Genomic DNA, 15,318 nt, shown 5'->3' with positions numbered 1-15,318 from the left:
AGTATTTTTTCTCTATTCTTTTTTTGTTTTGTTTTGTTTTTGAGACAGAGTCTCACTCTGGAGTGCAATGGTGCGATCTCAGCTTACTGCAACATCCACCCCCCGGGTTCAAGCGATTCTCCTGCCTCAGCCTCGCAAGTAGCTGGGACTACAGGCGTTCACTACCATGCCTGGCTAATATTTTTGTATTTTTAGTAGAGATGGGGTTTCACCATGTCGGTCAGGCTGGTCTTGAATTCCTGACCTCAATGATACGCCCGCCTTGGCCTCCCAAAGTGCTGGGATTACAGGCATGAGCCACCACTCCTGGCCTCTCTGTTCTTACCCTAAACTCTTGGCTGAGCTTAGGAGAGGGACTGTGGCAGGTCACAGGGCAGGGGAGGGGTTCCTTTTCTTGGAAAACTGAGACACAGAGGCAAAAACCAAGCCAGTGGGAGAATCCTGAGAAGTGGTCCTCTCTTCATGCCCAGCCAAACCTCTCTCCTCCCGTCTCATGTCTACATACTAGAAATTAATCTTGCCTTTTGCTCTCCAATTCTCAGAGGATTTGTACAAATGGCCCTCTCGTGAAGCACAGAGTCCCCCACATTTGCAGAAGGTGAAACAGGTGCAGGAGGCATAATTCAAAATTCCAGATCCTCAGAGCCCAGGAGAGGGCAGGCCCCCACAGCAGAAGCCTAGTACAAAGTTCAGTGCAATGAGGCATCATGGAGAATGCAGTGCCTTTTTAAGAAATGGCTCTGGTCGGCCAGGCGCGGTGGCTCATGCCTGTAATCCCAGCACTTTGGGAGGCCGAGGTAGGCGGATCATGAGGTCAGGAGATCGAGACCATGCTGGGTAAGATGGTGAAACCCATCTGTACTAAAAAATACAAAGAAAAAAATTAACCGGGCGTGGTGGCAGGCGCCTGTAGTCCCAGCTACTCGAGAGGCTGAGGCAGGAGAATGGCGTGAACCTGGGAGGTGGAGCTTGCAGTGAGCTGAGATCACACCACTGCACCAGCCTGGGCGACAGAGCAAGACTCCGTCTCAAAAAAAAAAAGAAATGGCTCTGGTCAATTTGGTTAGCAAACATTATAATGGATGAGAAATGGAGAGCATTTTGCACTAGTTGAATATCTTAATCCTCCCTACTGAACAAGGAAGCAAATCTGGGTAGTGCCACTTTACAGAATTACTGAGAGGAAACTCTGGAAGTCATCAAAAAGGCCATTGAAGCAAGATAGGTGTGCCCATTTCCTTTTGTTTAGAAGCATGGAAATGCATGGAATCGATTTCCTGGTAATCGTCCGAATAAAGTGGGCATTCTGACCAGGAGATTGCTGATTACGTACCTCTTGCTGGGTAAGGAAAAACAATTCAAGTAGGCTTTTGCTGTTTCTTAGCCATAGATTTTATGTACCAGACACTTCTAACGCTTTTGAAAGAAAATATCTTTATAGATTTATCTTCAAACGTCTTTGCAGAACCCTCTCTGTTGCAAACCCCCCCCCCCCCACACCTTTTTTTAAAAATTTTTTCCCTGGGCTCTGTTTTTCCCCCTCTCCCTGGCTCTGCATCTCTGAGGTAGCCTTGCAAAGTTGGCTGGCGCCCTGGGTTAGTAGGGGCTCTGAAGACGAGTGATGCAGACAGCATCACCCCAGGTAGACTTTTGTTTCCAACATTCACATATTTTTCTATTCCCTTTTTTAATGTTATTTTTTTTCTCCTTGACTCCAAGGTCACATCAGGGTACCTGTCTACACATGTCTGGCCTCTAAATGTAAGAGGCAGAGCTGACTGAACATACGGCACGTCCGTTCCTCCATCAGGAAAATGGGGAGAATGACAGCTAGTGCTCGAGGTTATTGAGAGAATTCTGGGAAGATCCTGGCACATTGCAGCACATCTGTAATTATAGTTCTTGTAGCTCTTGTGTTTATTGTTTATTTTACCGTTCCTTGTAACTTAGCGGCCTATAAGTTTGTCTAAGTCCTCTCTGGCTGGTCACCACCTTAGGAGATCAGCAGAGCTTTTTTATACTTTTGCAGAGAGAGAAGTGTAGCACTTTGGGGCTGGAAGGGGATCTTCAGATCGTTTAATCTACTCACCACCTGGCTTTGAAACGAGGAGTCCAAGGCTTATAGTGGGATACAACTTGATATCACATGTTCAATTGGAAGCCGGGAAAGATGAGAACTGAGTGAGTCACGTTGAAAGCAGGGATTTGATCCACAGCTGGTTGATCAAGTGTCACTGGAGGCAGAGCCCCACGACAGGCCTGGCGGATGATGCATGGATGGCCCAAGTCCCGCGGCTCACTCTCCCTGTCTCTTCCAGGCTCCAGATGCTGGAGGCCATCTGCAAGCACTGGGAGGGGCCCATCAGCCTGGCCCTCTACCTGTCAGATGCCGAGGCCCAGCAGTTCCTCCGCTACGCACAGGGCTCCGAGGTGCTTATGAGCCGCCACAACGTGGGCTACCACATCGTGTACAAGGAGGGCCAGTTCTACCCCGTGAACCTGCTGCGCAACGTGGCCATGAAGCACATCAGCACTCCCTACATGTTCCTGTCTGACATTGACTTCCTGCCCATGTATGGGCTCTATGAGTACCTCAGGTAAGGACCTGCAGGGCCCTGGCCATCAGTCCAGAAGGCACATAGGGCCATGCAGTGCCAGGACCAGAAGGCCCTTAGGGTCATCATCTAGTCCCAATAGGTTTCTTTTCCAGATGGGGCAGCGGAGACCCAGAAAGGGGAAGGGACCTGCCCACAGCCACACAGCAATAGAGTTCTCAGTGAACAGACTGAAACCTGAGTTTGCAGAAGGAAATGTTGATGGCAGAGCTTGGTCCAGGGAACATCTCTTTTTGTCTGCCAGTCTATTGCTTTTTCTGTAGCATCTGTGAAAACATACGCCCTCCTCAGGCAGGCACGTGATGGCTCACGCCTGTAATCCCAACACTTTAGGAGGCTGAGGCAGGCAGATCACGAGGTCAGGAGTTCGAGACCATCCTGGCCAACATGGTGAAACCCTCTCTCTACTAAAAATACCAAAAAAATTAGCTGGGCTTGGTGGCATGTGCCTGTAATCCCAGCTACTTGGGAAGCTGAGGCAGGAGAATCGCTTGAACCAGGGAGTCAGAGGTTGCAGTGAGCCAAGATCACTCCACTGCACTCCAGCCTGGCAACAGAGCAAGGCTCCGTCTCAAAAAATAATAATAATAAAGAAAAGAAAGCATACCCTCCTTCTTCTGGTTTTGGACCAGGCAACCTTCATATAACCCAAGAAAGATTATTGTCCAGTCTTTTAGACAAATCTAAGTAATGATGATGCCTAGTGCTTATGGAAGTGTTTGCTGTGCGCCAGGCACTGTTCTGAGTGCTTGAGAGGTAGGATCTCATTTCCTCCCCCAAAGTCCCTGCCATGAGTAGTATTATCACCTTCCTTTTCTAAAGGGGGAACTGTGGGACCGAGACCAGGAGCCGTTGGCCCAGGGTTACTCATCTAGGAAAGGGAAGCTGGGGTCGAAACAGCCACTCTGACTGCAGAGCCAAGTGCATAAGCACCATTGCAACTGCTTCTGTGAATCTCCAGTGTCCCTTTCCAGCTCCCCCCACATGGTGGGATGGGGTGTCAGCAGCTGGAGAAAGCACTCAGCTAATGGAAGGCTTAGATGGCTGTGTGAGGAGTGTGTTTATTACAGAATAGTACACAATTCGGACTGATAGGAGCCACGGAAGTCATATGGCCCAAAGGTCCCATTTCATACATGAGAAACTAAAGCCACACAGTATCATGGTCCAATGACATTTAAAAAAAAAATCCTTTATTTACTGCCATTGGTCAGCATGAATTATGCCTATACCGAGTGAGTGCCTGCCTAGATCCAGGTACCATGAGAGGTGATTTGCATATATCATCCCATTGGTTCTACACATCGAACCCCAGAGGCAGGTATAGCTACCTGCATTCTACAGGGAGGAAGAGTGGGGCCCAGAGAAGCAAAATAACAGTTCAAGTCCAGAGAGCTCATGCCAGGGTGTGAACCAGCGTCTGCAGCCCCAGGTCTGCCAGTCACCCTGCTACACATTGTTGGGCTGCGCTGGGGTTTCTGTTTGTCCCAAACCAGGTAAGGTCTGATTTCTTTCTCTCTCGTTCTCTTGCTCTCCCTCCCTCCCTCTGACTCTGTCTCTCTGTCTCTTGGTATCTTTCTCTTACTGCCTCTTTCTTTCTTAAAAGAGCTTCTAGGAGTCTTTAAACCTTCTGTAGGGAAGCCAAAGCATAGGTTTAGCCTGCGGACCCTCCGTGCCCTGCGCTCTCTGGAGCAAGGTTAGGCAGCCTGTGTTCTCTCTCCAGCTTCTGAGTCCGTGTCCTTCCAGGGACATCTCCAGGTTTCCTAGTGTTAATCCCTCCCCCGGGCCGGCAGGAGTCCCTACCAGACTCTGTTAAAAACAGTAGGGTGAGTGACCCCTAGGCAGCATGACCCTGAATCGGGGATGGGAGGTGCTGTGGTACCCAGCACCATGAGCCTCAACCCCTGACCCGCCAGGCTGCAGAAATGGAGCACGCCCTCCAGCCCCAGCACCTGTGCCAGGGCCTGCTGGGTCTTGGAATCCAGTGTGTGGAGCCAGGGTGCCCCCATGTGGCCAGACGGGGCTTGCAGCCTCTGATGCCTGCAGATTCTGAAACTTGGGCAGCTTCCGGGCTGACAGGCTCCTGAGGGAACAGATAGATGATGGGAGTGAGTGCCACCCTAGACTAAGAAAAGAGGCTTCAGGATTGGACCCCTGCCCACCCTCCACCCCTCTGGGACTCTTCTTCGCTCCAGCCAATTGAAAGTGAGCTGGCCCCGTATGAGTCTATGGTCTCTCCCTGTGCAAGGACTGTTTAATTATTTGACCTCATGGGTATCATGTTTTAAAAAACAATACGTATGAACAGTTTTTTTTCTTTGTCTTTCTATGTTTTGTTAATTAAAGACATCGTTCACTGCTAATCCAGACCCTACTTGAAGTGAGGTAGCTAGTGTGCCCTTCTGCTTATCATTTGCTTAATATAGAGTCACTTGAGGTGGTAGTTGGCCTTAGCTACCTTATCACAAGAAGGTATGTGGTTCCCCTCAGGGGTTTTGAAATATTGCAAATTGCTTTTAAAACTTTATTACTTTCTTCCCAGACTTTTCCCAAGAATGCTGAGTACAATTCAATAGAGAGACCGGAGCCCTGGTCTCAGGGAGCCAGTCATCTCTCCACATAATTGTACAATTATTGCTTTAGGGAGGCAGGGAAGGTTACTAGGTATTCATATTTTTCAAGAGGAGTTGGGAATCTGGATTTTCATATAAAATGTTTTTTAATGTTGGCAACTAATTTTTAAAAATTGTTTTTAGGTGATGATTTGGAGCAAAAAAATCATTTCAAATGCTGTTGAGGCCGACAAAATATGCCTTCAGGCTGCCTTGACCCCTCACACCCCCACCCCAAACTACCAGAGTGTAACCTCTGACCTAGACAATTCCTAGGCACCAAAGTATTTATGAGAATCAATGAGGAATGTCATTCTCTCGGAAGCCCCAAATAAGCAGGCACTGTTCTTTTCATATGAAGTAATGATATCAATTTACCCTTGGCTTCAGGGACATTTTTTCTGGTGAGTAGATGGATTTGTTTCTGACCCAGACGTTACCAGTGGATGCCCCTTGTGCACACCATAGCATCACTGGTGGGAGTTGAGGTTAAGGATGCTGTTTGCTGTGGCAGCTTCACTCCAGTGAAGCCCCCAGACCCTTTTAGAAACTGACTTCCTCAGCACTGATCTCCCACAAAATTCTGTACCCAAGCTCTGTCAAGATATTAATATTGGCCAGATGCAGTGGCTAACACCTGTAACCCAGTATTTTGGGAGGCTGAGGTGGGAGAACTGCTTGAGCCCAGGAATTCGAGACCAGCCTGAGCAATATAGTGAGACCCCATCTCTACAAAAAATTTCAAAAATTGGCCAGGCACGGTGGCTCATGCCTGTAATCCCAGCACTTTGGGAAGCCGAGGCGGGTGGATCACGAGGTCAGAAGATCGAGACCATCCTGGCCAACATGGTGAAACCCCATCTCTACTAAAATACCAAAAATTAGCTGGGCATGGTGGTGCACGCCTGTAGTCCCAGCTACTCGGGAGGCTGAGGCAGGGGAATCGCTTGAACCCCGGAAGGCAGAGGTTGCAGTGAGCCGAGATCGCACCACTGCACTCCAGCCTGGCAACAGAGTGAGACTCCTTCTCCAAAAAAAAGAAAAATAATTGCTGAGCATTGTGGAACACGCCTGTGGTTTCAGCAACTCGGGAGGTTGAGACAGGATGATCTCCTGAGCCCAGGCAGTTGAAGCTAGAGTGAGCCATGATTGTGCCACTGCTCTCCATCCTGAACAGCAGAGCAACACCCTATCTCAAAAAAACACATTTTTTAATTATTAAAAAATGATGACAGTTACAAGTTACTGAGCCCTTACCATGCGCCAGAAACCCTGCCAGCTGCGCTCGGTTGTTACCTCTGTTCTTCACACTGCTCTTTAAGGTAACTGCCATTACAGCTGACCAAACTGAGGCCCCAGAGAGGTTAACTGTTAGCATTAGAGGAGGAGGAAAGCAGCCTTCCTCCATGCCAGCCTGCTCACTCTGTCGAAGGGGCCAGGTTACTCCCAAACCCCCGGGATACCAGAGCAGGCTGACCGGCAGCCCTCGGCTTGTACCCCTAAACACTGGTTTATATCACCTTTTTTGGGGTTCTACTTGGTTACCAAAAAAAGTTCAGCATGTTAGCTCTTTGAGCAGTTGCTTAGCAACCAGCTAATATTACAGCCAAAACAAACAGATCAATTGGAAAATAATGGAATCAGCTGTATGCATGGACAATAGCTGCAGAGTTTCACTAAAATCTCCTTCCAGTCCCTTCATCTACTTTTTCTAAAGAATGAGTTCCTGGATATACAGCTTTCACTCTTGATCTCAGAAATGTCAGGCGAAAGTCAGCGGGGCATGGCAGAAGTTGCGCAGACTTGCCTTTGAAGCCAGGTTCCACAACACTAATCAAATGTGTGACTTGGGCCTGCTTGCTTCATCTCCTCATTCTTTCACTTCCTCAATTAATATAGGAGCTAATGATAGCCTCCTGTGGGGCTATGGCGGGTGCCCAGCAGGAGTTCATTTTCTGCCCCTTGGCCTATTCAGTATTGGACTTCTGTGCTAGGCCCGTGCCCCAACCCAACCCCTGCCATTGCAAACTCTGCCACCTTCTGTGCAGCCGGGGTAGCTTCATGGGACCATCTCAATTTTTTCTCTTTCTGAAAATGAGAAACTATATATTGATACTACTCATTCTTTCAAATACTGTGTAGTGAGCATCTACTATGTGCCAGGCAGTATGCTACATTGTAGGTGATGTTGCTGTCCCTGGGGGTCATTCAGACCTGTGTTTCAGTGCAGAGGACTCTCCCTCCCCTTTCCCTTCCCTCTTTTCCCCTCCCTTCCACTCCTTTCCTTCCCTTCCTTTCTTTCTCTCTTTCTTTCTTTCTCTTTCTCTCTTTTCTCATTTTCTCTCTTTTCTTCCTTTCTTTCCATGCTTCTTCCTCTCTCTCTGTCATTCTGTTGCTTAGGCTGGAGTGGAATGGTGCAATCATGGCTCACTGCAACCTCAACCTCCCTGGGCTCACCCGATTCTCCCACTTTAGCCTCCCCAGTAGCTGGGATTATAGGCATGCGCCACCACACCCGGCAAATTTTTTTTTACCATTTGTAAAGACAAGGTTTCGCTATGTTGCCCAGGCTGGTCTTGAACTCCTAGGCTCAAGTGATCCACCCGCCCAGGCCTCCCAAAGTGCTGGGATTACAGGCAAGAGCCACTGCTTCCAGTGTCTCTCTCTCTCTCTTTCCTTTTTTCTTTCTTTCCATCTTTCCTTTTTATTTTTTTTCCTTTTTTTTTTCTTTTCTTTCTTTTTTCTTTCCTTTACTTCTTTTTAGACACAGGGTCTTGCTCTGTCACCCAGGCTGGAGTGCAATGGTGCGATCATAGCTTACTGCAGCCTCAAACTCCTGGGCTCAAGCAATCTTCCTGCCTCAGCCCCTCAAGTAGCTGGAACTACAGGTGTACACCACCATGCCCAGCTAATTTTTTAATTTCCTTTTAGAAAAATAAACATAACCCAGACCATATTGTCCAGGCTAGTCTCAAACTCCTGGGCTCAAGCAGTCCTCCTGCCTCAGCCTCCCACAGCCCTGGGATTACAGGCGTGAGCCACCGTGACTGATGGATGCTGAGTACTCTTTATTTAGAATTTATTTGACCTTGGGAAAGGCACTTAACCTCTCTAACTTGTTTTATCTGTGAAGTGGGAATCATACTGCTTTTTCCTCTTCCCCAGTTCTTAAGGAACTGAGAAGATTAAAGCTAATAGTATTTGCAAAGCACCCAGGAATGCCCGAAACATTCTTTGTTCTATGCCTCTGCGTGGCCAGGCACTGTTTCAGGTGCTGGGGCTAGAACAGTGAACAAGGGAGACAAAGTTCTGGCCCTCAGGTTTACAGCCTGGTAGTCATTGCAGCTGTATGTGCTATTGCTAGCATCGAGATTCACACAGATAAGAGGCTGAGAGATACAGCAGCTCAAACTAACAAGCGAAATGACCCGATGTGGGTGCACACTGAAGGTCTCTAAATTAGGAGAGAGAAAGACGTGAGACATCGTGGCATTTCCAAGACCTGGACAGCTTCACTCTGCTGAGACTTTCCACATTCATGAGACTGGTACAGGTTTCTGACCCCTTTCACTGACCTTGCAGAATCCTCATCTTTTTTTTTTTTTTTTTTTTTTTTTTTTTGAGACCAAGTCTCACCCTTGTCCCCAGGCTGGAGTGTAATGGCGTGATCTCAGCTCACTGCAACCTCTGCCTCCCGGGTTCAAGTGATTCTCCTGCCTCAGCCTCCTGAGTAGCTAGGATTACAGGCTCCTGCCAGCACGCCTGGCTAATTTTTGTATTTTTAGTAGAGACAGGGTTTCACCATGTTGGCCAGGCTGGTCTTGAACTCCTGACCTCAGGTGATCCGCCCACCTCGGCCTCCCGAAGTGCTGGGATTATAGGCGTGAGGAATCCTCATCTTTAATCCATGCCCAAAGTATAAAGTATCTCTACTGTTCTCACTGCCTTTTGCCTTCTTGGGGACAAACCCTTCTTTTTTTTTTTTTTTTTTTTTGCAACGGAGTCTTATGCCGCCCAGGCTGGAGTGCAGTGGCACGATCTTGGCTCACTGCAACCTCCGCCCCCCAGGTTCAAGCAATTGTCCTGCCTCAGCCTCCCAAGTAGCTGGGATTATAGGCACGTGCCACCACACTTGGCTAATTTTTTTGTATTTTTCAGTAGAGACGGGGTTTTGCCATGTTGGCCAGGCTGGTCTCAAACTCGTGACCTCAAGTGATCCGCCCACCTCTGCCTCTCAAAGTGCTGGGATTACAGATGTGAATCACCACGCCCAGCCCCCTTCTTGAAGACAAATATGCCACACTGGGTAGAGACTGTATTCTGACACTGTGTAGGAATGCCAGATTTCTGTTCGATTCTTTTCTCCCCAGCTTGATATCTAACCACCTACCCCCTTACGTTTTCCCTGGCACATCATGGCTGTTCTATAAATATTTGTTGAATGAGTGCAGACATGTGAACAAAGCCAGGCAGAGGTGGCACCAGGCAAAGCTGACTGGCTGCCTGCCCAGAGACATTACCAGGTGACACTTCCTTGGGCCCATGCATTGTCTTAACTCTGCTGTATCTATAACATTTAACATTTATTGAGCACTTACTATGTGCCAAGCACTGTTGTGAGCCCTTTCACCTGTATTTTACCATTAAGGCTCACCACAATTCATCTTACAAATGAGGATGTTCAGGCTAAGTAACATGCCCAAGGGTACAGCACTAAAAGGATAACTGGCGTGCTGGGTGCAGTGGCTCATACCTGTAGTTCCAGCACTTTGGGAGGCCGAGGTGGGCAGATCACCTGAGGTTGGGAGTTCAAGTCCAGCCTGACCAACATGGAGAAACCCCGTCTCAACTAAAAATACAAAAATTAGCTGGACGTGGTGGTGCATGCCTGTAATCCCAGCTACTCAGGAGGCTGAGGCAGGAAAATCGCTTGAACCTAGGAGGCAGAGATTGCAGTGAGACGAGATCACGCCATTGCACTCCAGCCTGGGAAACGAGAGAAACTCCATCTCAAAAAAAAAAGAAAAGAAAAAAGAAAAAGGATAACTGGCTCATCTTAGGCTTATCCATAGGTGTTCTATGCTTAGCCTGTTTATTGATCCAGTTGCCCGATAGGCCCATTTTATCTTCATCGTGACGGCCATGACCATCATCGTGGCTTGTATTTGCCAAATGTATCCTATACACTAGGGAACTATTTTAATCTTTGCACCAGATCATCCATGTAGTTCTTACAAAGTCACACAGCACAGGTGCTAATACAGTCCCCAGCTCACAGAGGAGAAAACTGTGGCACAAAGATGTAATGTGTTCAAGAGTATGAGCTGGTGAGTGTCCATGCAAGTGGGATCTGAATCCGGGCAGTCTGCTGCACAGCTGCCCTCCTTAGTGCCAGGCCCCCGTGATCCCCAGCCAGCGTTTAACTCTATGCCAGCACATGGCAAGTGCTCTACAATGTTTAGCTATTATTACTAACAGTAAACATCAGGGCAGTGGGGTAATTAAACAGGAATGTTGAGCATTACCTGAGATGATGGAGACAGAGTCTCTAGCACAGAGCCTCACACATGGTCAAGTGCTCAGTAAACTGTGGCAATCGTTACTACTTTTTATTTGTAAAATTTACCCCAAAAGCTCCTTCTTAGCTTCTCTTTCTCACCTGCCCCTCTCTGACTGACAGGTTCTTCCTCTGGAAATGTTAATGCCACCCATTAAGGAGCCACTGGATCTTGCTCATGCCTGTGAGCCCATCTGGCTCTCAGATGACATGCCCATGTCTGACCTCATGTATTATGTGTGTATTCTACAGTGGCAATTTGTGGGCTGCCCTATCTCCCTCATTTGAAAGTCCTTGCTGTTGTCCCCACATAGCTCCTGGAAGCCAGTCTGCCAAGAACTCATTTCCTAGACAACTGGAGTAGAATAGAGCAAACCCTATTCCCTGGCCTCTATGTTTAGGGATGAGACAAGAGGAGGACAGGGCTGTGCTGAGGTGGCCTCCAGAGTGAGCAGCACAGATGACTCCTTCCTTCCTCTCTGCCCATGTATTGTCACCCTGAGGGTAGATTGCTAAATCCTCAGGTGTCATTCACATGATTTCCCATTGTGCTGGTCAAAAGCCGTGCTTACATCTAGCACTATTGAAGCTAGTCAGTTTAAACAGCTATGAGGGACAGCTGGAGACAAGAGGGCTTCTCGTAGTCTCCCAAAGTCACATGGGCACCCACACACATGCACTCACACATGTGTGCCCTTCTTTGCCTCTCACTGGTTGATCACACCTGTGGCTGCACTGGCCTTGCTGCTTCTCACCACACATCAGTAGCTCACTGGTTCATGCCCACACACCTTGCCAGGAATAAGCTAAAATAAGAAAATGATGGTGCATCTCAGACCCGGGCCTCTGCTTTCTCTTTAACCCCCACTGGCTGATCCACTTCTTACGATCGTCCACGAGAATATGAGTGCATGACCGTCGATAAAGGACCCAGGAAGGAAAAAATACTGTTTATAAGTGCCCTCTCTCGTGGCAGGTGCTGTGCTAGGCCCTGGGCAAATGTTATCTTTTTTAGGACAACCTAGTCAAAGATAAGTGCTTTTATTCCCATTATACAAGTGAGATTAAAACACAGAAGGTAACTTTGCCCAAAGGTCATATGTATTTAAGTGGCAGAGCTATCATGTCAACTCAGGTCTTTGTCATTTCCAAAGAGCCCTCTTCACAGTCCCATCCTCTCTACCGCATAGGGCAATTACAAATAGATTCCTCCATTCCGTATACACTTACTGAGCGCCTCCTGTTTGCCTGGCACTGTGCAGGACCTGGAAATGTAACCAGGAACAAAGGCTCAGCCCAGATCTCAAGCCTAGCAGGACTGAGAGGTACGTGCACAGGCAGCCACCACCAGTGAGCGAAACAGTCTAGGATGAACCAGTCCCAAAGAAGATGCAGACCCAACTTGAAGGGGAGCACGAAAGGAGACACATGAAGGCCCATGGAGGTGGGGAAGGGAGGTGCGGGAAGGCCGGTTTTTCTAATTGGCTATGCACCAAGCCTTGAGAGAAATCGATGCTGTTCCAGGGTTTCTGAAACAGATGCATGCTCCAGCACAGGTTTCTTTATCTCCTCCCATCCCCTTTTAATATAACTTTCATAGGAGTCCCTGGGAACTTGTATGAGAACCACATGGATTTCTTACGACTCAGGTTGATTAAACAGTGGGCTCTCTGACATTTGATGCTGCAGAACAGGGCTGTGGAAACCCAGGGCTCTGAGAGCTGACAAGTCTGGTTCTCTCCCAGCATTCTGACAGCAGCCCCAGTGCCTTCAGCCCTGCGATTCCCAATAGTTTGTCACTTGTCAGCATTGGCCTCAGCCATTTATTGCAACACCGCAAATAAGTCAGCACGGGCATTTCTGTTACAGGCGTGGAAACTTGAGCGGCAGAGATGGGGAATTCCCCAACCCCTGCCCGAGGAGTAGGGGCCACAAGAGGTCCCAAATGGTTACCAGCATCCAGTGGGCTGAAAGGCAATCATCCTGGTGAGAAAAGAGAGAGTAGAAAGATGCCTTCAGAATTATGGGATGGGCTTCTTGAAATAAGGCTAGTAGGAGTGGTCATTAGTGCTAAATGCAGAGATAATTCAAACAAGGTGAGAATGGATAAATCTGTTAGACTTGACATAGAGGGGACATTGCTGATTTTGGCCGGATCCACAGAGTCAAAACAGATTATAATAGTTTGAGAGACTCGTGAGTGGTAATGAAAGGAAATAGCCAGTATAGGAGGCTCAGTATAAGCCAGTGACATGTAGGATCAGTACACATGTTCCCAATCTCATAATACTCTTTGTTTTCTGACCTCCACCCCACTTTGCTCCTTCAGGGTGGAATCTGCCATGTGGATGAGATTGCATTTAAGGAGCATCGGTACACGGATTGTAGCCTCCTGCCTGCTCCCTTTTTTCCATTCCTAACCACTCTGCCACCACTGCCTTGACCCATGAACTCAAAGAAGTTCATTGTTCCAGTTGCAAGGTTGAGAAGACAGACTCAATCACTGCATTAACAGACTTGATCCCAGTACATCTTGTGGTGATTGATCTTTCCTGCTTAATTTTAAGCTGGTGCAGACTTCATTAATATCATTACATGATGATGATGATAACTACTAGCTGTGTGGTAGTTACTTGTTAACCTCTCAGAACTTTAATATCTTTATCATTAAACTGAAAATATGAGTATGTAAGTCATAGGTTGCACTGATCAAGAGAAGTAATGCATATAAAGCACTTAGCATGGGGCTTGATACTCAATGCATGTAAGCATTTATTATCATTTATCAACCACCTACAATATACCAGGCAGGTGCTGAGAAATTCAGTTTCTCCAATCCTATATGCTTTCTCGTTATCAGAGCTTTGCAAATAACCTGGAACACCCTTTCCTGACTAACTCCTGCTTCTTGATTGGAACACATCTCAGTGATGAGAAGTCTTCATGACTCTGCACACAGAGAGGAGTATGCTTCTGTCTTCCTCCCTCCCTACACTGTGAGCTATGCATGGACAAAGGTTATATCTGTTCATTTAGCTCTGTGCCCAACGTGTAGGTGTTGGCTTCATTAATATTCATTAATTGATGAATATATCATCTTAGTTCTCTTAATCGCCAAGTCCATAAAGCATTTATTATTATCAAGATAAGGAAACAAAAGCCCGGGGTGTTAAGAAAATGGCCCATGATTGCACAGTTAGTGAGGTGGTGGAATTAACATGGAATCTACATCATCTGGTTAAAAAGATCATGCTCTTTTTTTCTCACTGTTCAGCCTCCCTTAAAACTGGCATGCCATGAGAGGTACCCAGCCCTCAGGTGTGTTGAAGATAATTTCAGTTGGCTCCTCTTGAAATATCAGACTCTGTGGCTCCAATCCCATATGTCAGGCACACAGCTGGAACTGAGGAGCAGCTGGGCGTGGACTCTCCTGTTTATCCCATCCCCTGCTCTCCCGCCTTCCTTTTTTTTTTTTTTTTTAATTATTATTATTATACTTTAGGTTTTAGGGTACATGTGCGCAATGTGCAGGTTAGTTACATATGTATACAAGTGCCGTGCTGGTGCACTGTACCCACTAACTCGTCATCTAGCATTAGGTATATCTCCCAATGCTATCCCTCCCCCCTCCCCCCACCCCACAACAGTCCCCGAAGTGTGATGTTCCCCTTCCTGTGTCCATGTGTTCTCATTGTTCAATTCCCACCTATGAGTGAGAATACGCAGTGTTTGGTTTTTTGTTCTTGCGATAGTTTACTGAGAATGATGATTTCCAATTTCATCCATGTCCCTACAAAGGACATGAATTCATCATTTTTTATGGCTGCATAGTATTCCATGGTGTATATGTGCCACATTTTCTTAATCCAGTCTATCATTGTTGGACATTTGAGTTGGTTCCAAGTCTTTGCTATTGTGAATAATGCCGCAATAAACATACACGTGCATGTGTCTTTATAGCAGCATGATTTATAGTCCTTTGGGTATATCCCCAGTAATGGGATGGCTGGGTCAAATGGAATTTCTAGTTCTAGATCCCTGAAGAATCGCCACACTGACTTCCACAATGGTTGAACTAGTTTACAGTCCCACCAACAGTGTAAAAGTGTTCCTATTTCTCCACATCCTCTCCAGCACCTGTTGTTTCCTGACTTTTTAATGATTGCCATTCTAACTGGTGTGAGATGGTATCTCATTGTGGTTTTGATTTGCATTTTTCTGATGGCCAGTGATGGTGAGCATTTTTTCATGTGTTTTTTGGCTGCATAAATGTCTTCTTTTGAGAAGTGTCTGTTCATGTCCTTCGCCCACTTTTTGATGGGGTTGTTTGTTTTTTTCTTGTAAATTTGTTTGAGTTCATTGTAGATTCTGGATATTAGCCCTTTGTCAGAGGAGTAGGTTGCAAAAATTTTCTCCCATTTTGTAGGTTGCCTGTTCACTCTGATGGTAGTTTCTTTTGCTGTGCAGAAGCTCTTGAGTTTAATTAGATCCCATTTGTCAATTTTGGCTTTTGTTGCCATTGCTTTTGGTGTTT

The 15,318-nt window shown here is 47.0% G+C and overlaps 1 protein-coding gene across 7 annotated transcripts in view; it reads left to right on the top strand.

Moving 5' to 3' along the window:
* Positions 1 to 15,318, top strand: part of LARGE1 (LARGE xylosyl- and glucuronyltransferase 1) — a 769,194-nt gene that overhangs the window by 618,598 nt on the left and 135,278 nt on the right. For all 7 annotated transcript variants that reach the window (XM_063722909.1, XM_063722906.1, XM_009234297.4 and 4 more), the window contains one exon: positions 2,319 to 2,597. In XM_063722909.1, the coding sequence (XP_063578979.1) occupies positions 2,319 to 2,597 (279 nt within the window). The remainder of the gene's footprint in view (positions 1 to 2,318; positions 2,598 to 15,318) is intronic.

The sequence above is a fragment of the Pongo abelii genome, chromosome 23 (assembly GCF_028885655.2).
Source record: "Pongo abelii isolate AG06213 chromosome 23, NHGRI_mPonAbe1-v2.0_pri, whole genome shotgun sequence".
Taxonomy (NCBI): Eukaryota; Metazoa; Chordata; class Mammalia; order Primates; family Hominidae; genus Pongo; species Pongo abelii.
This window is presented reverse-complemented; position numbering and strand designations above follow the sequence as displayed.